This window comes from Podarcis bocagei, assembly GCF_964188305.1.
Source record: "Podarcis bocagei genome assembly, chromosome: 5".
In the NCBI taxonomy this organism is placed as follows: Eukaryota; Metazoa; Chordata; class Lepidosauria; order Squamata; family Lacertidae; genus Podarcis; species Podarcis bocagei.
In genome coordinates this window covers 77,054,522-77,079,606 of record NC_138129.1, presented here as the reverse complement: position 1 = coordinate 77,079,606, position 25,085 = coordinate 77,054,522, and the positions used below count along the sequence as shown (strand labels likewise).

Here is a 25,085-nt window from a genome sequence, read left to right as displayed (position 1 = left end):
CCCTATGACCTTAGCAGCAACCGTTGGGCACTCAAAAGTGCCCTGCTCTCTTAACTACCTTTCTCCCTTGCTGACAATTATGCCTGAAATCCTCCAAACACCAACATGGTGGGGCCTCCACTCTCTTTTCCTACAGACACTTACCCAAAGCTCTTCTCTTCAGAGAAGTCTTCAGTTTAAAGCCTTAAACCCCACCTCCCAAATGGAAGCAAACCTAGCAGCATTTGCACATCATCATGTGGACAGCATCATTATATAGTTTAAAACACCATGTGGCACTCGGCTTTGTTGTATCTTAGTGGAGTCAGGAGTTTTGTGTTGCTATTATGTCTAGCTGTCTGAGTGCCGTGCAGTTTCATGCTTTTAAGTTTTAAACCCACAGATTCTCAATGAAAGGAAGAAAATTGTAGAGTTCTCCGTCCTAGGAACCAACAGCTTTAATAATCCAACAGCGCCGCCTAAACCAAAAGCAAGATCCGGTTGCTTCCACTGAGCTTGAAAGCTTTACAAGGGGAAGGAATTGTGCTGGTACATTCATTCCTTTATGCCAGCCTTTCTCAACCTGTAGGTCCCCAGATGTTGTTGAACTACAACTCCCATCATCCCTAGCTAGGAAGGCCAGAGCTTAGGGATGATGGGAGTTGTAGTCCAACAACATCTGGGGACCCACAGGTTGAGAACCACTGCTTTAAGCCATGGGGTAAGAAGCCAATGATGTTTATGAATTCTTAGCCTTTGCTGAAGAGGTCCATAAACACAATGGTGAGCATGGTCTGGCGAAGCTGAATGCTCATCTGACCCCCAAAAGGAATGTGTTTTGAGATGTGTCCTACTTTAAGGTGACAGTCTTCTACTTGAAGGTCTGTTGGGAGGAGTCCTCTTTTTGGAAAGCTGTCTGATCCAAATCTAGTTTAAAGATAAAGAATCCTAAGAAGGGAGAGCAAGGGCCATGAAGGAGCCCCTCAACTGACAGTCCTTGGACATCATATATATATATATATTATTAGCATATGCCAATTGTTAGGCAGATCTGTGTTCCCTCTTTTGATGGTGCATCTCCTCTCTTTCGGCAATACCTATGCAACCATCCTAACCAAAGAGCTTAGTAGGCAGGAGAAACTGCTGAGTCGTTTGTTAGGACTGTGCATGAATTATGAACAGGGTGAATTCTGTGAGCTGGCTGATTAAAAGAGATTTGTACTTGGAATTCTTTAGAGTCCTTTCTGAAAGAGTGGAAGCACTTCACAAAGTCATAAAGAATAAGAGAAAGCAAGGCAGTCTGAGTTGATCAAAGCCCAGACCAGGGAACACAGAAAACGTGTGAGCGACTGGGAAGAGGTAACTAACCTCTGCTCCACAAAACACCAGAAACCATCACAGCAGCCATTTTGAAAAGGATAGTCCTGACAGAAGCTACAGAGAAGGAAGCCTTTAAAAAGAAGTCCATACATTTTTAAAGCATCCTGCAGCAAAAAGTCCTACCCTTTCAGACTGCATGCAGAAGATGTAGAAAGACTCATCGATTAGAAGGCTTTGTCTGGCTCAAGGAGCACACTGCAGTACCGTAGTTCAGTGGTACAGCATCACTTTTGCAGCCAGAAGGTCCTAGGTTCAATACCCAGCATCTATAAGTAACATCTCTCTGTCTGAAACCATGAATCGCCACAGCCAATCACTGTAGGCAAAACTGTGCTAGATGGACCATTGGTTTGACCTGCTTTAAGGCAGCTTCCTAAGTTTCTTGCAGGTGATATTCAAAAGCAGGCATTTTGCTATCATGTGTCATATCCAGATTGCCCCAAAAGCAAAACAACAGAGGCAGACAACAATTTAGGTACCACATTTTATGAAGACATTGTCCCTCCTTAGAGAATAAAGTTAACTACTAATTTCAAAATCAGCTCAGGAGCAGTTTTCGTTCACTGTATATTTGCTACAAGCTCCTAAGCTGGATAATCACATCAGTTATGGAGAAGCTCCAAGACTGAGACTAATGAAAACAGCGAGATAATCAGAAGAAGTTTGGAGACAATGGTCTACTACAGTGGTTTTCAACCAGTGTGCCATGACACCCTGGGGTGCCTTGAATGATCATCAAGGGTGCTGCCGGCAACACTGGCCTCTGACCCTCTTTCCTTCCCTCCCTCCTCTGATGCCCTCTCAGGTCTCTGCTTCCCAAAGGCTTGAATGGCTGTTTGTTGCAGGTGAATGGTGCCTCTGGGGCTGGCCAGGGGGTGCTTCCCAGGCTTCTGTGGGGCACTGTGAGGAGACACCTCTTTTTGGGGTGGCAGTGGCTCAGAGACCAGGGCAGCAGCAGCGGCTTCCCATGGGACTCCCAAGAGAGAGGAGAGGAGAGGAGGCTGAGGGAACACTCCACAAGAGAGGGTGTTTGAAAAGGGGTGAGGGGCTTCTGGCTCTGCAGGTAAGGGGTGGCATAACTGGGCTCCTTTGCCCTCCAGGAGTGCCGCAGAAAGAATGTAGTTGGTCAAGGGAGCCGCGGACCCAAAATGGTTGAAAACCTCTGGTCTACTAAGAGGTGATCCTGCAGAAAAGCAACCCACGGCATCCCCATTTCCTTATTCCATAAGGTGTGTGGAGGTGGGAAGGATGAACAAACATGACATTATTAAAAAAATTACCAACTCTACATCATTTACCAATGGTTCCAAACATCAAGAAATGAGGGGAATGTAAATCTGTGTAGATCTTTTAAAAAGTAATGAAGTTGTAGTCGGGGGGGGGGAGCACTTCCAACCGGTCTTTTCTCAAAAGTGGTAAGATTTTCCAAATCTTTTCCTTTGACAAACCAGAGTGCTAAATTGACTATGTTTATCACACCCTCTGGGAGACTTTGCTTTCAATGCCTGCCATTTGGAATCAAAAGTGCTTCAAGATTCTTTCAAAGGAAGATGACAGAACTCCTCAGAGACGTAAAAGGAGTCATTGTCTTCTTGACTGACATCTTAATTCATGGCACACCAGTGAGAAGGCATGACAAAATGTTGACCATTGGTTTGAAAAGGATCCATGAATCTGGACTCAAAGTAAATGAGGAGAAGCATGTTATTCATAAAGGCGAAATAGAGTATTTAGAACACTACTCATGCAGGATGGGACAAAAGCAAACCCGGAGAAGTGTTCATAGCAAACATCCTACCATAAAACCTCACAATTCAAGTAGATGCTTACAAGTTAGGTGAACGTGTGGTGCCCACCTCTTTATCAGCATCTGAAAATAGGCTTAATCAGATATAAGCAGCCATTCATGTAGCTTCAGACTTTCAAGAAGTCTCACATGACATCTAATCAGGATGGGCTTCTCAGTGCTTCAGAGATTACTAGGAACTGTGCTGACTATGGACTGAACTGGAAGGCCTAACAACAAAAGGGAACTGTATTGTTACACCATAAATTATCAGGAAAGAAATAACAGACCATCTAGGTCTAATCAAATGCTACAAGTAAGCCAAGTAGACAGTCTGGTGGTCTGGTGATAGAAATGACACAACAAGGAAAATCGTATCCTGTGAATACTGCAGAAGAATTAGGTCAGCACCATGGGAAGAACCATTATCACAATATCCTTATCCAATAGACTTTGGAAAAGGCTAGTGGCTGACCTGTATGGATTGAGAGATTGACACAATTGTCATGGACCACAGTTTTATATGTCCAGAGATGCTTCCTGTGCCTGATATTACCTGTCACAGAAATGTTGCACAACTGTTCACTTAGCCATACATGATGCATGTGACCAACACTGCAATCCAGTTTGCCATACAGAATCCTAGTCGTTCCAGACATCTTACACCTTTAATCATATGAGCACTATCCCCTGCTACTGTCAAGCAAAAGGTGAGGCAGAGAGAACAGTACAGACTGCAAACCAAATCTCTAGACAATCACCCGTATACTGCAGTTTAAAGGTGCAGGTCAGCACCACTGGTAGCGTCTGGATAAAGCACAGAAGAATTGTCAATACGGAGAAAAATCTGACCACCAATTTCAGCCACAAAGAAGGATCTGGGGACTGTCGCCACTTCAGATTTCTAAGTTAGGAGTGGTTATGAATGAGAACTACCACATTTAGAGTCAGGAGGAAGAGTGAGTCAGAAGGAAGAGTCTTTGTCAAATCTGATGGCAAACTCCAGCTACTGTGCACAGAACAAATGAAACACCCTGTTTCTTGAGCCTACATGTGAAATGCTTAAAAGAATCTGACATTTTCCTATTCCCGAAAAGGTGCAGTTGCCAAATGCCCAAGAAGTACCTGAAACCCCAAATTAATCTACTGAGATACTGCCTGAGCCATCTTTTAAGACTAACAGCAATGCTACTACTCAGATCATTGCTCAGTCCAGCCAAGATATTCAGAAACCTCCAGAATTTAAGAGATGAGTGGCTGAACCCCTGAATTACCAGATATTTCAGTGGTGCTGATTTATTGTATTGTTTATTTAAACAAAAGGTTGGGGAAGGTAGTGGATAGTGTCATTATACAGCTTAGTCACTAGGTGGCTCTGGACTTAGCTATAGTTGGGTGGAGTCAGGTGTTCCCTGTTACTTTTATGTTCTTGTTTAAGACAAACAGAAGTTCTTAACCAGCTTTCTGACTGGTGTCCTCCCTGAGCCTTCCATAAACATTATCCTGAGCTATCGGTACACTAGTTACAGATAGGTAGCCGTGTTGGTCTGCCATAGTCAAAATAAAAAAATTCCTTCCAGTAGCACCTTAAAGACCAACTAAGTTAGTTCTTGGTATGAGCTTTCGTGTGCATGCACACTTCTTCAGGTATCTTTATTTTATCGGTACACTGTACTCTCTCTTGCAGGTCATCTGAGACAAGTATTTTTCATACATTACTCTGTAAAGTGCAGTTTCCCGTAATTTCTTCTACTGCATTAATATGGCTGCTGATTTTGAACACGGGACAAACTCAGAGTCATTTCACACATACCAAAGGAGCAAACTTGGGTTTGCTGCTGAGTACTGTATACATTTAGCAAGGGAGATGTAGCCAATGTTGGCTCGCCACTGAACATACCTGTATGATACACCCTTTTATTGAACTCAGGCTTAACATTTTAATCTTAAGTATACGTCTAAAAAGAAATTACCTGTGCAGAGACATTTCTTTGAAAGGTCTGGGAAGCATCACAACAACTAAAGGCTTACATATATGGAAAAGCTTTGCTGGGAACATATGGAATGCATGCTGAATTCAGAACTACGTGGTGATCGAAATATAGCGGTCCCTCCATAATTGAGTTTCGAATATATCCTGGTAGTTAGTAACAGCTCTCAGTGTCTCTAATTCCAGGCTATTTTGAATATTGTGTTTACAATTCTAGTTCTCAAGGATTCTTTGAACAGTTCTTATCTGTATTCAAAGCTAGCAATACTGAAGGATGGCTAAATACTGAAACAATTACTTCATAGACTTGCGGATACACGCATTCTTTGTACTAAGATTGATCTTGTTGGTACTTATGCATTTAAATATTTGAATTTGTTTTGGTGGGCATACGAGGGTCAATATATAAATTAGAAAAGCACATTGGTGCCATTCTAATATTTCGCTTGGTTTTACAATGTAGAACCTAATCTTAGACACACTGACTCGGAAACAAGTGCCACTAAATTTAGTGGAGTTTACGCTCAAAAAAATTTGCACTGATTTGCAGCCACCATGTTATAATAAAGGACATGCATGCAGCCTTTAAAAATGCAAAGGTGTGGATTGATGTGTACTCATTTTAAGTTTCTTTGCTATTTTTTCTTGTAGCACAGTAAACAATGCAAATGTGCAAGGAGTTGGTTTCTGGTTGTTTTTTTTGTTTGTTTTTTTGCTAAATAAAAGCTTTGCCAGCATCAGGAACATGAGACGTTTATCACAAGAATGGTTTTGATACAAAATCTGCACATGAACATTTGGTGCAAACTAAAATCCCTTTCGAAATCAATGGGAAGTGTTGTTGGATGTAGAAGGGAAGCTGGATTGGCCCCCAAGGAAAACACGGCTTCTGTGCCAAAGCTGTATTGCTAAGCTGCATATACAAGCTGTTGTTTATGACAAATCTGCACTCGGCGTGTGTAGGCTATTGAATACCGATTATGGTCTGATCTTGCAGCCTTTGCTGAGGTCAGTGAGAACTGTGCCTAAATCAAGACTGCAAAAACAGAAGTTAAGTGTAAAGAGCCAGGAGCAATATGCTCTTTAATATATTTCCTAAATATGGTTCTTTTTAAAAATTGCACTCACATAGCTGTCCACCACTGATAAAGGTAAAGGGACCCCTGATCATTAGGTCCAGTCATGACCAACTCTGGGGTTGCGGTGCTCATCTCGCTTTATTGGCCGAGGGAGCCGGCATACAGCTTCCGGATCATGTGGCCAGCATGGCTAAGCCGCTTCTGGTGAACCAGAGCAGTGCACGGAAATGCCGTTTACCTTCCCACCAGAGCGGTACCTATTTATTTACTTTCACTTTGACGTGCTTCTGAACTGCTAGGTTGGCAGGAGCAGGGACCGAGCGACGGGAGCTCACTGCGTCGTGGGGATTTGAACCACTGACCTTCTGATCGGCAAGTCCTAGGCTCTGTGGTTTAACCCACAGCACCACTCCACCACTGATAGAGGGTGGCTAAACCAACAGAATTTGACTTAAGATTGTTTTATCCCATTGACTCTATTGGGGCTAGCGCACCTTAAAGGCAAGTACTTTAGGTTTCATTTTGAACTGCCAATCATACTGAAGAGTAGAGGAAGAACTTTAAGGCCAGAACACATAGGTGGAGCCCAGATATGTGGCCCTCCAGATGTTGCTGAACTTCAACTCCCATCAGCCAAATCAAGAACATCCTGTGGCTAGGGATGATGGGATTTGCAGTTTAGCAACTTCTGGAGGGCAAAGGGTCCCTCACACATGATGTGGCCTATCCTGTTATGAGAAGACACAGAACATTTTCTTTTCTTGGATTTCACTGAGAAATTGGGTCTACTTTCCTTACAGAGACCAATTTATCCCTGGAAATTCTTCCTGCACAATGGCTTCCTTTATGGCCATGCAGTTTAAACAGGATTGCCAAGACTTAAACACCTGAAACTTTAGAGAAAGAGTAATGTGAATCCTTATTGAGGAGAGAATCATATAGTGTTTGTATGTGAGGTCAGGGCACACACAATGTTTAGGCAGAACTGCTTAGCGCTGGCAGGATCTAAGGCTCCAGCAAGGAGAAGAATATGTACTTCGTGGATATTAGATAAGGAAGGCCATAATTATATGTAAGCATTTTCTGCAATCGTGCAAATGTGCATCATTAGAGTGAAATGACTATAGTCACACTGGTGTTTAAAGATATTCATGTATGTAGGTTGTGCCTATGTGATACACATACACACATATTTGGGGAGGGGCTGAAATTCCATGCAACTAATTAAACACGTTGTACTTCTCTTTCAACGGTTGATTTACAACATATTTTTTATTGACCCATAAATATATATTTATTGTACTTATTTAAAGTGCAGTGCAATGCTATGCATGCTTACTCAAAAGTAAACCCATTGTGTTCAATTTGGCTTACGCACTAGACAGTAAACATAAGATTTCAGTTTAAGGTTGCCATTGTACACTCACTTACCTGGGAGTAAGCCTCACTGAACTCACTGGATCTAAGCAGGCAAGTATAGGGTCGCATGGCTAAAGATATCCTTATCAAAGCATCAAAAAATGCATGTGGTAACAAAAGAGGACACATAAATCAGTGTAATGATTTTTAAAAACTGCTCAGTTTTAGTTAAATGCCCAGACTTGTGTGAAATCTTGGCTTTTGATTTTATTTTTTAAAAAATGAGTAGTTATAACGAAAATTTCAGGCATAAGAGTAATTATGATGATGTAATACTTTGCCATGTTTAAATATAGCAACCAAAACTGCAGATTGCTTAAAATTAAAGGTGTACTCTTCTGGCTATATATTCAATTTTATTTTTCTGTGAAGCAAATATATATACATTAGGGTTTTTTTAGGGAAATGTTGTACTGGGAAGAAACAATCCTTTATTTTATCACTATCTTAAACAAGTTGCAAAATTGGGGCCTCATTCACTAATCATGACATCTTTCAATTCATTTTACTCTAAACACCTTGATTTCTATGGGACCATTTCTGCTAAAATGATCTAAGAATGCTTCCACTGTATCTGACTTCATTCTGAATTACAGTGGTACCTCGGGTTACATACGCTTCAGGTTACCGACTCCGCTAACCCAGAAATAGTACCTCGGGTTAAGAACTTTGCTTCAGGATGAGAACAGAAATCGTGTGGCGGCGGCGCGGCGGCAGCAGGAGGCCCCATTAGCTAAAGTGGTGCTTCAGGTTAAGAACGGTTTCAGGTTAAGAAAGGACCTCCGGAACAAATTAAGTATGTAACCAGAGGTACCACCGTATTTTCTGTTGGAGAAGCCCACGAACCAATGGGCAAGATGCACTGAGTAGACCTGGAACTCAGCTATGAACTAATCATTCATACCTACTTTACAGGTTTGTTTCAGTAGAATAAGTACTCCATCTAGCATCCTAAGCTGTTTGATAGACAGAGGTGTACTTAGGGTCCCTTGTGCCCTTGGCAAGGAGATGTATCAGTGCCCCACAGCCCTTTGCAGGAAAAAAAAAATCACTTTTCTGCATTAGAAATTACTACATTTTACTTGACCCAAGTACCGTATTTTTTGCACCATAACACTCACTTTTTTCCTCCTAGAAAGTAAGGGGAAATGTCTGTGCGTGTTATGGAGGAAATGCCTACGGGTAGCATGCCTACGGATTTTCCTCCTCTAAAAACTACGTGCGTGTTATGGTCAGGTGCGTGTTATAGAGCGAAAAATACGGTAATCAAATTGTCCCCAGTGCAGATGAGGGGAGGAGGAAGGACGCATTTGCACACATTTGTGCTGCAATGTGAATAGGACAGGAAGCTTCTCCTGTGTTTGATATTGCCGCAACAGGAGTGGTGTGTTGCCACACAAACATATGTCACACACTCCTTAGTCTGATAGGTGATTTTTGTGTGTGTGCCCTACCCCAGGGCCTGCACTCATTGGAGGGGGGGGGGGTTTCCAACAACTAGGCACGCGTCTGAAGAGAAAATATTGATCAAACTTACAGAATATTTGTCCTTTCAAATGTTGTAGGACTTAAGACTCCCATCATCAGCCATGCTGGGAGAGGCTGATGGGAGTTGCAGAACCAACAACATATGGAGGTTCACTACCCTTGACATAAACGGAAGACATAGTGGTGATGATGGAGAGATGCATACTCAGCTTTCAGGCTCAGGACAACTAAATGCTATTATTATTATTATTATTATTATTATTATTATTATTATTATTATTCCCATCTGACTGGGTTGCCGCAGCCACACAGGGCAGCTCCCAACAGAATATTAAAAACACAATAAAACATCAAACATTAGAAACTTCCCTACACAGGGCTGCCTTCAGATGTCTTCTAAAGGTTGTATAGTTACTGCTGCTGCCACTACTACTACTACTAACAACAACAACAATTTTATTATTTCTACCCTGCCCATCTGGCTGGGTTTCTCCAGCCACTCTGGGCAGCTTACAGCATATCTAAAAACATCAAGCATTAGAAACCTCCCAATACAGGGCTGCCTTCAGATGTCTTCTAAAAGATGTGCAATTCTTTATCTCCTTGACATCTGGTGGGAAGGTGTTCTACAGTGAAGGCACCACTACCAAGAAGGCCCTCTGCCTGGTTTCCTGTAACCTCACTTCTCGCAGTGAGGCCCTCGGAGCTGGACCTCAGTGTCTAGGCTGAATGATGGGGGTCCAGACGCTCCTTCAGGTATACCAGGCTGAGGCCATTTAGGGTTCTAAAGGTTAACACTTTCAACATGATAAATTGGGGAAGCGATTTGTGCCCAGCTCAGAGTATGCGGTATCCCCAGTAGGACAGGATTTTTCACTTTGCAGTGTGTGGAGCATGCTGCTCTTGCAGGTTTTATTAAATGTCTGTTTGCTTGATAGAGTGCTCTGGCATGGGACTCCCTGGCTTCCCTTGTTCTCCAATATTATTACTTGGTTGATAACAGGCTGCTCTCTAGAGGTGGGTAGGTACAGGCAAGTAGATTTCCACACAAATGTGTGTGTTTGTTTCTATTTAGCCACAGAAGCTCCAGCCTCGATTGGGAAAGGTGGAGAAGTTTGCCTGCAGCCTTGTGGAAGATGCTGAGACACAGCTTCCTATGGGATATACCAGCCCCTTCTTTGAACGCTTAAAGGTAGAGGGACCCCTGACCATTAGGTCCAGTCATGACCGACTCTGGGGTTGCGGCGCTCATCTCGCTTTATTGGCCGAGGGAGCCGGTATACAGCTTCCGGGTCATGTGGCCAGCATGACTAAGCCGCTTCTGGTGAACCAGAGCAGCACACGGAAATGCCATTTACCTTCCCGCCTGAGCGGTACCTATTTATCTACTTGCACTTTGACATTCTTTCGAACTGCTAGGTTGGCAGGAGCAGGGACCAAACAACGGGAGCTCACACAGTTGCGGGAATTCAAACCGCCGACCTTCTGATTGGCAAGTCCTAGGCTCTGTGGTTTAGCCCACAGCGCCACCCGCGTCCCTCTTTGAACACTTAGTTTCCATTAATCATAGGAGTGAAGTAAGTATCTCCCTAATGCAGATCATAGGGTACACATGCCCTTACTAATCCCTGCTTCCAATGTTCTAGCCACTACAAATATTTGCTTGAATGTCTGCTCTGCATCTAGCATTTATTTTTAGTTTTTAAGAATTAGAGTTACATAATTAACTTTTAGTGCAACCCATTAGACTACTTGTGTTTCGGTTTTTGCTGTTTCACAGTGTGGTGTCCCTCCTCTAGGCTCTTAACTCCCACCTCATTAAACACACACACACACACACACACACACACACACACACACACACACCATGCTGGGCTCTGGGCATGTGCAAATGCAATACTGACCTTTAAAGCCCTAAACAGCCTCAGCCCTATATACCTGAAAGAGCATCACCACCACCACTGAGGTCCAGCTCCGAGGGCCTTCTAGTGGTTCCCTCACTGTCAGATGTGAAGCTACAGGGAACCAGGCAGAGAGCCTTCTCCATTAGTGGCGCCCGCCCTGTGGAATGCTCTCCCATTAGATGTCAAGGAAATCTGATTTTAGAAGACATCTGAAGGCAGCCCTGTATAGGGAAGTTTTTAATGTATGGTGTTTTGTTGTGTTTTTAGTATTCTGTTGGGAGCTGCTGAGAATGGCTGAGGCAAGCCAGTCAGATGGGCAGCATATAAATAAATTACTACTACTACTACTACTACTACTACTAGACAAGAGCACTGAGGGGAGTCAGTTCCTCACTCAGCGATCTGCAGTTGACTTATGCCTCTTTCTAACCCGCCTTACAGGGTCGTTGTGAGGAACAATTAGATATTAGAAATCATAAACGTCTTTTATACCCTTGCAGGGGGTGGGGGGTGGAAATGATTCCAAAGGCTTTTCAGGCTCCTTGTATTTCTAGGATTCTAGGAGCCTTGCTGTTTCCTTAAAATTGTATCTGGATGGCAGATCCCAGAAGCAGCTAGGCCATTTGCTAAGGGTATATATTATACAAGGCCACTGGGAATGTAATTCTAGCTGCTTTTGCACCATCTAGCATTTGTCAACATTATATATTTCTGAAGAAGGCCATATACATCGGCTATTATTAGCCCCACAATGCAGCAATCTCTAAAATGCTAGATGAAGGGAGAAAGAAACCCATGGTCATCAAAATGTTAATTTAGACGGCAACAAAAGAGCACAAAGAGTACAGGCATTAAAAATGCATCAGCCCCTATCATTAAGACTATATATATATATATATATATATATATATATATATATATATATTCATTCCACGAGCTAGTCATATTAAACAAGGAAACCATAGAAATACAAATTTAAATAGATGCTTACCTAACTTATATATACTAGTGGCTGAAACACTTCAACCCCACAAGATACGCAGCCGCACCATAAAGCAAATAATTATTGTATATGCCGTCTCTTTTTTGTGTTGAACTTGATGCCCAGGTAGTGTTTTTGACACCAGAAAGAGGATGTGTACAGAGGCTTGTAATACAAATCAGAATCTTTCAGATCCTGCCTCATTTTCTCTTCAGCCTCCCTTTTGCTATGTTGTTCTCCTACTGACTGAGGATTTTGGGCTGCTACCTGTACTTAGCTAACAGGCAGTGCCATGGAACTTAAAGGCTGCAAACCTAACCCCATTTACCAGGGGACAAACCACACTGAATTCCGCAGGATTTACTTCTGAGTAAACATACATAGGATTGCACTATAGGACACTGATCCGGGTTAACATTGCCAACCAGCTTCTCAAAACGTAAAAGAAAGCTTTGATTTTTTTAAATATATATCTTAGAGTTTTAAATGATCTTGACAAGAATAACATTAAAATGAATAAGAGTTAAATGCAAAAAGGCCGACACAATCATAATAGGATTCATAAAGGAAAGATAAATTTATCTCCAAAAATATACAAGCAATGTTTCCTTTTCTACCACATTCTTTCTGATGGGGAAGAAGAGGGAAGAGGAAAAATCTTGTTCGGGAGCATCGTTAGGCTGTTAAAAATGTATTTTAGGGAAGAAGACAGATAAACCTGGGGAGAAATGAAATGGAACTCAGGTAAAGAATCTCTTTGAAATGATGATGGAAGAGGCTAACTTGGCTACTACTGGGTCCCCCCCCCCCAAAAAAAATGAAATGCAATTTGGCCCACCCTTCATTAGGTATTGAGTGTAGCGAAAGCTTGCACCCTATTTTATGAAATTTTGGTTGTTCTAATAAAGGTTTGGTCCTAACCTAATTTGGACTGGAATTATTTCATATCATTTCTGGCAGCCACAAGAAGAATGAACTAAGCCACTGCTGGGCTCTCTTATGCCAGCACTGACCTTTCTCTCCTTGGGTGCACTTGAAAAATACCCTTTACTCTGCCCTTTAATTTATTTCTATTTGCCTCTAATATTGCTCTGTATTCTTATGCATGCTCGTTGGTTTCAATATTGCATTGTTTATGTTGTCCGAATCATTTTAACCACGCCTTTATAAACTGCCTTGGAATCGCTTGGTGAAGCATGTTTAAGAGACATTTAAATCAAACGAATAACCAGCTCCCTTTAGTAGTATAAAAGTGCACCGCTGACATACATGTGGGACAAAAGTCCGAAAGAGATGCTCCGCTTTCATGCTAGAACGAGGGATGTCTCTTGCAGAGGTTAAGGGGAGAGGGGGGTACTGTGTCCCAATACGAGGCCCTGCTAACAGGGCTACAAATTCAGCATCCACCATTGCCTGGCTACTGGGCTGTTCAGGGTGTGGTCTACATTCCCTCTTCCCACATAATATATGTGCTGATCCTTCCTTCTCAAAGAACTCCAGCTGGAGAAAGTGAATTAAACGGAACACGAAAATTTGATTTGGAGAATAAGCACATCTGGCTTTCAGACTGAGATAACTAAGTGCTTACGGCAACAGTCTAACAAAGCAGAATCTCCGACTGTATTTTATATACATTACTTTGTATGTTGGTTTATCACAACGCTGAATGAGTTCAGCGCTTTCCAGCTGTAGCCAAGCCTAAGTGCAGGTCTAAGTGCATCTGCTCAGATTTCTCCCTTGCTCGTGTTTTGTTTGTTTTTTTGCCTCTGCCTCTCTTCTCCTTCCTTTCTCATTAATGTCTCCACCACTGTCAGGATTTAGATTGGAAACATCTTGAGTGCAGGGACCTTGATATAACAGTTGTAATATATAAATAATGCCACCGGCAGTAGTAACAGCAGCAGCAATAATAATAATAATCTTATTTGTTGGTGTTCTTTTGCTTGTTTGTTTGTTTGTCTGTCTGTCTGTCACCTCAGGATTCTCTGCAACTGAAGTGAGGTATATATATTTTAAATAAACAATTCCTAAATAAACTACCAAAGGCCTATCTAGTCCAGCGTTCTGTCTTTGACAGCAGCAAGCCGCTGGAAGGCTCACAAACTGGTTATGATGGCAATAGCGTTCTCCTGTTGTTTGCTCCACTTTGACCCATCAGTTAGCCAGACGTAGACTGCTTTTGGCTCTGGAGGTTCCATTCTCAGTGGGACTTTACACACATCTTCCCCGAGATATGCCTCCATAATCTGCTCTTATGATAAAATGAACTCTTACAATAAACATTGGCTCTGCACTTTGCAAACATGATCTTGTTTCTCTGCCCACTTGCCTCTGCACAATTATCTCCATGCAGGAATAACATCATTGTGAAGTGGCCCTTAGCTATGATGACTAACAGCCATATCCATGAATTTGTCTAATCCTCTTAAGAAGCCATCTATACTAATGGCCATGACTTAATTATGACCGGAAATCTTTGGGGATAGGAAAAAATAGGAGAAAGACACACCCAACACCTTCTTTTTCCAGAGCCACTACATTGCTTTTTAAGTATGTACCCTACATAGCTGCCCAGCCTGAACAATTGAAAGCTTTCCCCCATCTGAATTTGGAAACTGTAACATCCTTCCTTGCTCCTCACCTGCCACCCTAATAAAGGATAACTCTGGGCTTCTGGACTGACAAATGGAAAATAACGAATTGTTGCTCCAAGGCTGCCTAATTTACTGTGTTCCGCAAGGCGACCATGCTTTTACTTCTTTTTTTTTAAAAAAATCTCTTTCTGTGTGTGGTTTTGTTCAGGCTTTTGAATTGTAAGCCACCAAAACGCAATCGTCAGGTTTTTTCGGTGTGACACTCAAGTTTGTTGCTGCTGCTTTACGCCCATTGCTTGGTGTGAATCGCCTAGCAGACATTTCAATTGCGCTTTTTGAATACGTTGCCACTGCGTGGACCTGGGGGTTAATAAGCAGGATGTCGTTCAATCAATCAAGATGTAAGATCAATATAGGGAAGAAGAGGAAAGGGGAACACACGAGCGCGCACACACGATTTGGGAAGAGCCGCCCTATCGAAGAAGGCGTCTCTAAGCAATAGGAGGGACTCTCGCCAAACGGGGCGCCACTGGAAAGAGAAAGCGCCAGTCCCCATTGGAGGCCTTGCCCCTCCCACGCGCCCCTCACCAACTCCACCCTTCTTGCTGGAATGTTCGGCAGCTCCAACATTCGGCAGGGAAATTGGAAATTTCGAGTACTCTCACTTTTCTGATTCTTGTACGCGCTTTGAATTTCACCTAACCATTTCTTGGATTAACTCCGTTACGCCTTTGACCCCTTTCGTCATGTGGGCAGGATTTTTAATGGGCTTTTGTGATTTATTTATTTTTAATTAGAGAAGAACAAAGATCTCCTAAATCCTACCAACCTCTTTATTTTCGCCCCCGCACTGTAAAAAAACAAAAACAAAAAAAACATGCTGTTGAAAGCGATGCGGGTGCTTTTTTCTGTTGCGCACCCCTATCCAGAAATTTCCTGCTCCTTTTGCTGTTCTAATGCGGCACAGCCGAAAGGAAACTTGGGTGTGGCCAGGAATGGGGAAGAAGAATGCTGTTAAGATGGAAGCAATTCTTTCCCGTCACTCATGATTTCAAATCCCGGGTGTTTCCTTCCTGACTCCTGGCAAAAGAAATGTGTATTCTTCGGGGCAGGGATTTGCTTTGCTTTGCTAATATTGACCCTTAAGGGGCCGTCTACACACTTATGGAACCATCACTATCTCCCAACAACCCACTCATAAGGACCACTGACCAGAGGAATCGACGACTTAGGAGAAGGGCCTTGGCTTAGCCTCCGCCACATACAGATCAGCGAGTTCAAAAATCCACCAATCATTTCTCCAAGCGGAGGGAGGGCCTAAAATAAACAGCGGCTCCCCTCCCATGCCCCCACAAGGATCAGGTGGACAAATAAAGAGAAGAGGAGTGAATTAAGCAATTATACAACAGATTAAAAAAATAATAATGCAGAAGGAATCCTAGCAGCTTTCGCGGCAAGAAACGATTAGAAAGGAGGCCCATACTAGCAGTAGTAACTAAAACGTTTGGACAGAGACATCCTTTTGTGAAGTTTATCCTGGTCGTTTCTCACGGATGGACCTTTTAGCCCATCCCCGTCCTCTCTCTTTGCTCACACACATCTAAGGCACCACGTATCTAACGACGGGCCACCATCAACGTCCCGGGCTGTAATCCTAAAACCACGGCTAGCTACTCAAAGTCCTGTTTAATTCAGTGGGGTTTACTCCCGGACAAGCCGGGTTAGGCTTGCAGCCGAATGAGTGCTCAGGATGCTCCCAGACTGTGGTGTATTTGGGCTGCAAAAGCCAAACCCGGCTAGGCTAGTCTTCTAGAATGGGGTCAATCGTCCGTTGAATCCCAAGGGTCAGAGGAGGAGGAGGGGGGGGGCGTTCTTGCTGTCGCCTGGTTTTATTACATACCCCCCTCCCCCACCACCAATGGGGTTTGCTTTGGACAAGGCAGCCTTCGGGCAGTAGTAACAACTGACTGCGAAAGAAGGGCAGATTATCCAGGCGGTAGAGAGAGACGGGCTACTTGGAACCGGGGAGGAAGGGAAGAGCGCAGGAAGAGCTCTAGTGTGGCTCGGAAAGAACTTAGGCGAGGAGTCCCTTCGACAGCGTTGCTCTACTCCAGTTGGTTGTCCCACAATGAGAGAAGGACAACCAGCAAATTATGGATCGGATGTGGTAAGCAAGCATGGGACAGGATTGAACCCAGAGGTGAATGTGCCACTAAAGCCTCTCCACACTGACACAACCACCATACTACGCAGTATGTTTTCTATTGCCAGACCACGAGTTAAATTTAATAGCTGCTGGGGTGAAGAATTGCGGACAAAGGGATCTGGAACAAATAAACAACCCCCACTTTCTCAACTACACCAGGGCATATTCCTATTGCTCTGGACTAAATACTCCCTCTCCCAAATTGGACTCCCCCGAATTACTTATGGGGGGACCGTCATCCCCACAAGATAAGTTACGTCAAAAGAGAGGGAGACCAAACGGACATCACTAGGGACTGGATTGTATTTTGACCATAGAACTGAAAGGAGAGCAGGCGCTCTTTCTTCGAGTCTGTATCTCTCTCTGGTTAGATAATCACGTTCCTCTTCCGCGTAGTAAGGGAAGCGAGTCGAGAGCTTTGATTTAAAATGGTAGTCGCTAGTGGAGGGTGGGTGGGTGGTAAAATGCTAACCCAGGGTGTGGTAGCTCGTCCCAGACTCTGCTTCCTTTTTTTCCTGCAGGAAAGCGATGGACCCAGATCCTCCTCTTTTACAATAGGGCAGGCCACATGCTCTACTTTGGGGAAATTTCTCCATACTGCCTCGGCCTTGGGTGCAAAGTAATAATAATAATTGTAATTATTATATAGAGAGATATATACACCCCGCCTTAGGCCTGCGGGAAGCGGCTCGCTATTGCATCAGTCGGGCACTCATTAGGGTCAGCGAAGCCTTCCTACAGAACCACGGCGTGGGAAGTCCAAAAGAATCTCTGCCCCGGCCTGTCTACACAGAGGCACTGCGGGAGGACTTCTCGATCAAAATGCCGCAATGTTGCGCACCCTACGATCCTAAATAAACTGAAACTCCGGATCGTGTGCGCGTGAAGTGTATAAAATGACACTATATATACAATTCCTATTGTGAAAAGCTTGGATCTTCTTCACCCCTGTTCCGTGGAGCTGACCAAGGTACCTAGTAGCAAGGACTGAAGCAACTCTCTAAGGCTGCAGTTTTATACACATACAGAACTCATTGAGATGCGCAGCCGGATCCTATGCCGGTTTTAAAGGGCTCTTTCGAGTCTAGGACCTCGGCCAGACTACCAAGAAAACAGTTCAAAGATCGAGCTGTAATCCCATGCATTAGGATCGCTAGAGACTAAGGCTGTCCCTCTGTGCACAGTTGGCTGCCAGTTGGCCTAATGAACAAGGTCGGATTTGCTTCTCAGTAAACACGCGTTAAATGGGGTTGACATCCGAGTCAACGTGTTTAGGACCGCATCGCAAGAGACAAGAGAGAAGGAACGGGTGACCCTGCTACCCCACCTCCCTCGAGCGAGAAACCAAGCGTCCAGGGCTAAACCGAATTAAACCTGTCGCTAGTCCCTCAAGTTTTGTTTTGTTCCCACCGAGCACGCAGCCCTTGTCCAAAAACGCAATAGAACCGGGCCAGGCAAAAGCGGGAAGCAAAGATGGATACCAATGTACAAATTGTATTTGAACACCCAATCCGCTAGTCCTCCTTGAGATTTACTCCCAACTCCACATTTGGGCAAACACACAAAGCCACTTCTTTCCATCCTGACAAACCACCGCCGCCACTCTACCAACCCCAACCTCACCACCCCTTCCTTCCATCCATACGTGCCCCGGCTTCACCCTCCCAATGGCTTAAGGCGGATCAGAATCCCCGCTTGCGCGTCTGGCACCCGGGCGGACCAATTCCACTCCGGTTGGGAGTGGATCAGAAGTAACAAAGTGGGGGAGTCAATAATCCGCATTAAGAAAGAGGACGTCCGGAGCCGGAGCGCAGACGCCAGGACTCCACAGACGCCCCCCTCCCTCCCTGCCTCCCATCTCCGCAGTATCCGAGTGGGAAGCTGCAGTGAGGCAACCCCGCCCCGGTTGAAGGGGTGGAGAGGTCTGGTGCAGCCGGAGATTGCGAGGTAGGAGAAAAGGGAAGTACGAGAGCAAAATGAAATAATGATTATTATTTAAATATATATGTTTAAAAAATGATGCGCTACCTTGGCAACTAGAGCCGTTTAAGGAGCCAACCGGGGTGGGTGGTCGCTGCCCACCCGCCTGCCGCGAGTACTCTCCTCGACTACGCGTATTCTTAAGCAATAACAACGTAATCCGTATTATCCACCCAAGAATACCCGTCACCGAAGAGAGTCAGAAAGCCGGTGGTGGTGCTGGCGCCGGTGGAAGAGGAGGCGAAGAGGAGGCTGGAGCTGCACGCACCGCGACAATAAATCCACAACTGTACGTCCGGTGGCCCAGAGGAACGGGAGGAGGAGCAGGAGGAGAATCCGAGAGAGAGTCGCCCAGCGAGCGATGATCCCAAATCCACGCAGGGCTGCTGGACTCCGGGACCCTGGCAAGGCAAAGGAGAAGAGGCAGCCATGAAGGACTGGAGCGAGGGCAACTCCCGAGAGCAACTGGCAGCAGGGCAGATGCCCAGGTCCAAAGGCGCAGGCAGGCAGGCGAGGGCACACACACACGCATGCACCCCGCAAGCATGCGGCCACATCAAGACACGAGCCTTGCCACGCCACGTTCAGATGCGTGGCTCCTCCGAGGAGGCAGCCCTATTCCCACGCGACGCGTGGACGGGGCTGATCTGGATCCACCTGGGCGCTGCACAGCCCCCGTCCACGAATGCCCCAGACGTGCTTGGATACCCCGTCAGCAAACATAAATAACCGAGCTGACAATCCAGCCTGCTTGCGTGTCACACAACACACACACACACATGTTCTTATCAAACCCCACAGACCGTCTATCCGCATAAAAGACGTAGGCGCGCGTTACAGACGCATCAGCTGCATGCAAAGACTGTGCACCCAGGAAGCCGGCCGCATGCACCTTTCCAAAGCACCGTTATACGCATTCACTGCTCCGTCTATCCATCCATCCATCCATCCATCCATCCATGCATCCCTGCATGCATTCATTGCTCCGTCCGCCCAGCGTTACCTGGCCAGCTTCCAGCTTCTTCTTCTGGGCTTGTCTGCCATCCTTTCCCCTCTCTCGAGTTCTCCCTGGGGTTGCGCTGAACGGCTCTTCATGGCAGCCGACGCGATTTCTGGAGAAGAGACGCACAGTTAAGCACACAAGTCTTACCGAGCTGTTTGCTTAGACTAGCAAGGTGAGAAAGAGCGCATGGGTGGAAATCTGATCAAGAAAACCGCGCACGCCCGGGAGAATTTCAGCGAGGCGCTTGGAGAGGTCCCGTCCTCGCGGGGGAAAATAAACAAAAAACATACTCTCTCCGCCGTTGTCAGCTGCTAGAAGGCGCCCCCGGAGCTGTCGGAGAGAAGCAAGTGCCTCTCCGCTCCAGGCCTCTCGCATGCTGTATAACCTAAGGCTAAAAGTCCCTTCCAAGCGCAGTAATATAAGATAAAATAGAAACCATCCGTTTTCCTTTCCCGCGTGCCCCTAAAGAGCTGGGTCTCAGTGGCGAGGGTTTGAGATCGCCTGATAAACGCGTGATAGCACATCCTACGGAAACTCTCTACGCCTTACGGTCTGGCCAGCATGTCTCCAAAGTGAAAGCGCTTAACCGAGTTCCCCTGTCTCTCCCCTTCACACTCCGTCCCTATGTACATTTGTACGGATCCATTCACATTTCTTTTTTACAAAAAAAAAGTTTTCTCATCCTGCAATGCTGGTATAGACAGACACAACGTGTGAATGAACACTCTACAATCAAGAGCCAGAGTGGGGGCGGTAAAGGAGGTCTTTGTTTGTCGAACCTGCAGCGGTTGCCCCTGAGGATAAGGGTTTAGGATTCGGTTTCCTCTAAAGGAGCAAACAGAATAAAATAAAAATATTTTTTTTAAAAAAATCCCAGTGCACAGTAAGTTTGGGATGGTTTTGTTCCGCCTTGGCTGCAAAATACAAAGAAGCGCCGCTAGAAGGCTGGGTGTGGGTGGGTGCTGCACTCTTCCTCGCACCAAGACTCATTGTAAGGCATCTGTCTAGCTAGAGAGCTCTGTAACTGACCAGCTTGTATATCAGATTGCAAGTGACATTCACACAAGATGTTTGCGTTTATTCTTGCCAGATTTCCTCCTTCAGGACCAGCTCCTGCTTTAATACCAGATCATTACAAAGACCTAGAAAGAATAACTGCTTCTTTCTTTTTTAAAAAATGCATATAGACACCCACCAACACCAACAACATCCCAAAGTACTTACACGATAAAGATAATAATTTCAATCATTAAAAAATAATGACACATGCAACTTCCACGCATTCTCTTCAGTTTTCAGCTACGGTTCTCACCCTCCTGAAGGCAGAAGGCTGAGGCTGCACTACGAGAATAACAGCTATAAAAGAAACACCAGCAGCAGCACACAGAGATTCCTTTCCCTCCGCTGTGCACAATTGAAGATTGACACACTACAGAGAGCTCGGGCAGGGGAGGAAAAGAGACGGGGGCAGTCTGTCCTCCTACTGAACTCTCAGCCAGAAAAACCGCTTGACGAAAGTCAACACGCCACCAGTTTGAGGCACCTCATCTCTCTCGCCTTAATTCCGAAAACAACGTGTCCGAGAATCCCCTCGTGCCAAAAATTCGTGGTAGGGGAATGGCTGAGGGTTGATAGCCAAACTTTTCCAATAGTAGCATTACTATTATTACCCCCAAACACAGAAGCTCGCATAACAAAATGCACTTTGGCGATTTTCCTCCCCGGGCTGAGAAATCAGCCCCAACTCACCACCCCCACCCCGGAGTATCAAGCGCCCATTTCCAAACTTGCTCCATCAGTCGCGCCCGTTGACCGCTTCAATGCAGTGATTACTGTGCACGGCCCTCCTTGCTGGATAGCACCTACCAAAATGGTCGAAGGCAGTTCAGCACCGGGGCTAGTGGACAGCTCCGTCCTTGGGGAATCCCTCCCCGCTGCACCAGCGAGAGAGCTCTGATGAGCCCTAAGCCAACAAACAGCGGTCCCTCCTTCAGGCAGGGCACGGGGACTTAACGAGAACACCATTTCCTACCAGATCGCTTGCCTCTGGGCGCATATTCTATTCAAACCTCCTTAAACTGTCGGCTCCATCGCCACCCCACCCCTCAACGCTCTCTCTCTCACACACAGACATACACAAACACGCCATGCCACACCACAAACCCCAGTGCCATCTCTGGCGCTTTGTTGCTCCTTCGATACCTTTTGCAGCTTCTGGAGCCCGGAGCGACGCTCAGCATCAGCATTAACTACCTTTGTTCATGGAAAGCCATGTTGATTAGAATCTTCCTCCCTCCCTACCGTAATAACTGGAGGGATTGAGCCCTCCCAAAGCCACCGATCAGAATAACAGGCGAGGAAGGCTCCGCTTAAAATGTCAAATATTTCTCTGTGTTGATTTGGGGTGGGTGGGAGGGTGAGGGGCTAGGAAGAGATGAGCAAGCCATTGCCAGCAATTGAGAATAAAGCTTTTGAGCAGTTCAGGGATTGCCAAGAAGAAAGAGAAACGTCGCCAATATAAGCCAGGGATGCGATGACTTATATGAACTCTGGACCAGGCAGGATAAGGTGCAAGTGCACGCAGGGGGTTAATCAGAGAAATATTTATCTTGATTAAAGTGCTGCCTCCTTTTCCAGAGCCGAGAGAGTCACTCCTCGCCACTTCCTCCCCATGCAACTCCCAGAAATCCACCTCTATTGAAGCGCTTACCCTTTAAATCCTGGTTTCGAGCCGAACTCCAACTGTGTGTAAAACCCAGGGAGGCATCTGATGAGCTAGGGAAAGACGCTCTGGGCAGCGGAAAGCTGCCCCCACTCCTCGCTCCGCACTCTCGCCTTCCCTCCTGGTGCCGGATTATAGTGTTAACAAGCCCTGGGAAAGGGACCTCGGCGCCTCTGGCTGTCTTTGTGTGCTCCGCTGCCTTCCCACCTCACGGATGCTGGTGTTCTCCAAGTCCCCGACGATCGCCTTTCAGATGCTGCGAGCTTCCAGAAAAGAAGTGATGGTGGGGGTGGGAGGGAGGAGGGAGGGAGAGAGAGAGAGAGAGAGAAGAGGAGGGAGAAGGAGAGAGAGAGAGAGAGGAGAGAGAGAGAAAAAAAATCGCCTAATGCAATCAAATCGATCTGATCTACACCATCTGTCGCCTGCCACTACACACAAACGTTAAAATAAGGAAAAACGGGAGTCACTGACAGCTCAGGAAAGGCTGGTCTTGCCGAGTTCATTTTGAGCAGAGCTTAATTGGAGATGGCCAAGCACATACAGCAACCACCGAAGCTTCTGTTAAGCCATCAAGCACCAGATCCCAAGCATGCTAATGGTGGATTAATTGAGGAAGATCTGACGTGCAGGCTTCATACAGCTCATATTCATGACTTCCTATTGGGAAAGGACCGATGCTGGGTGGTATGATGGTAAACGTGCAGTCCAAAAGGGGGGGAGGGGGGGAAGCTGCTGAGAAAAATGGCTCTGTGTTCCCAGCTTTTCCCTCTGATAACAAACATGTGTCGAGCAGAACCGTTTAGCAGGGCGGTGTGTGTGTTTATGCATGCTCTTGAACCAGAGCTAGCAAGCCCCGCACGTTGCATTGTAAGAATAGATATGTATATCAATTCTTTAGGGACTGTAACGGTCTCGAACGTATGGTTGTTACAGGGTCTTGCTCCTTTCGAAGAAGTTAGGCGCCCTTCTTTTCATGATGTGTGTGTGTGTGTGTGTGTGTGTTTAATCTATACCATCTCACTTGCGCTCAAAGCACACCCAGATAATGTCTCTTAAAATCTCAGCGCTGCTAATTTCATCAGGATTGACGCAAAGTCGCTTTCTTGCCAGCAAACCCCGGGACCTTTCCCCCCACTCAACCTCCCAGTGGGGATTATTTTTGAGAAAGACATTTCCGATCACTGAAATTTGGACATCGACTGATTAAATATGGGTTTCCCACCCGTTCTTCCTAAGGCTCAGACAGGGGAGGGAGGGGGAGACCCAGTGTGTGTGTGTGTGTGTGTGTGTGTGTGTTTAGAACAGCATTTACACAGTCTGCCATCACCAAATTTCCTTGCAGCTTCCAGTCCGTTTGGGCTAGTTGTTAAAATATATAAAGGATGCAGAAAAAGTTGGAAGGAATACACACTGTTTCCTCTCCTCTATTCTAATGAATACGCCGTTAATGGGGTGGGAGCAGGTTACACTACAGCAGCTCAAAAAACAAGTTAGCCAAAAGAGTCTTTTAAAAAACAAATAAGCAAACAAACAAACACGGAGCGCGAATATTATTTTCGTGTGAACGCGGTTTTTTTTAAAGCGGACGGCAGAAGGGAGTTGAGTATGATATGCAAATTAGCGTGTCGCTGTCCACATACCTGGTGCTGAAACGGAAAGGTGAACCGCTCTAAAAGCGGAGACAATAGCCAGATAGGAAGCAAACAGCAAATTTATTACCAGGAATTGGGACGTGGTTCACTGCTTGCTTTGGAAGGGGGAGGGAGTGGAGACGGGAGGGGGGTGTCCCGTCCCTATATAAAGCCCACACGTTTCTCTTGCCAATGGCTGAAGCAATTAAGATTCTTGTCAGTTCCCACTCCTCCCTATTTGATTAGCAGAGAACTAAAAAAGAAGAGGGGGGGTGCATCTAAATGACCGACTTTAAATATTCCAGTAAACAATTAACCGTTTAGGATAATTCTAGAGTTAACTGGACCTGTCTCTTGAAAGTTTGGGTTAATCTCTTTAGAACAAACCTAACGGTTATGAATTAGATTAGCCTTGGAAAACGTAGCCTAAAGACAAACACACACACACACACACACACACACACACACACACACCTTTTGTTTCAATATCCATTAATTAAGCACCACTGCCTACCTACGCAGCAGTCCTGGGTCACAGCCACGTGCCTGAGCCTAATCTCCCCAGCTGCCTTTGTTATCATCCGTGTCCAACGATTGCCCTCTGCAGGTCAGCCTTCGAGTCCTCCCAGGCAAGGCTATTGCGAAAAATAAAAAATGAAAAAAAGAAAAAAGAAAGAAAGAAAGAAAGAAAGAAAGAAAGAAAGAAAGAAAGAAAGAAGTATGGCAGACGAATTGGTCGCTCGTTTTAGAGGCAGGTAGGGAACTTTACAAGCATTCCCGGAGGCTTAGCATTAGGACACTAAATGTTTATTTAGCACTGTATGTATGCGCGCGCATGTGTGTGTGTGGCCGCACTTAGCATATTACACCCCCCCCAACACACTCACGCTTGCTTATGATCTGAAGTTCTGTTCTTTCTGTTCTACTCCGCTAGTTGGGGAG

The 25,085-nt window shown here is 45.3% G+C and overlaps 1 protein-coding gene across 8 annotated transcripts in view; it reads right to left on the bottom strand.

Annotated features, from left to right (window-relative positions):
- The window catches only part of LOC308586926 (uncharacterized protein), an 81,422-nt gene extending 56,663 nt beyond the window's left edge, over window positions 1-24,759 (bottom strand). For 3 of the 8 annotated variants that reach the window (XR_014008130.1, XM_081194140.1, XM_081194141.1), the window contains exons 1-3: window positions 21,993-22,117; window positions 19,791-19,899; window positions 19,056-19,188 (exon numbers count right to left, since the gene is read on the bottom strand). Coding sequence is in view for 2 of the 8 variants with exons in the window: in XM_081194140.1 (XP_081050266.1) it covers window positions 19,056-19,188; window positions 19,791-19,899; window positions 21,993-22,036 (286 nt within the window). In the remaining 6 variants the exon portion in view is untranslated. Of the gene's footprint in view, window positions 1-18,835; window positions 19,189-19,790; window positions 19,900-20,569; window positions 20,777-21,656; window positions 21,876-21,992; window positions 22,118-22,500; window positions 23,189-24,657 lie in introns of those variants that run through there. The other 5 variants (XR_014008127.1, XR_014008128.1, XR_014008129.1 and 2 more) reach the window with 5 other exon arrangements.
- Between the last annotated feature and the right edge of the window lie 326 nt (window positions 24,760-25,085).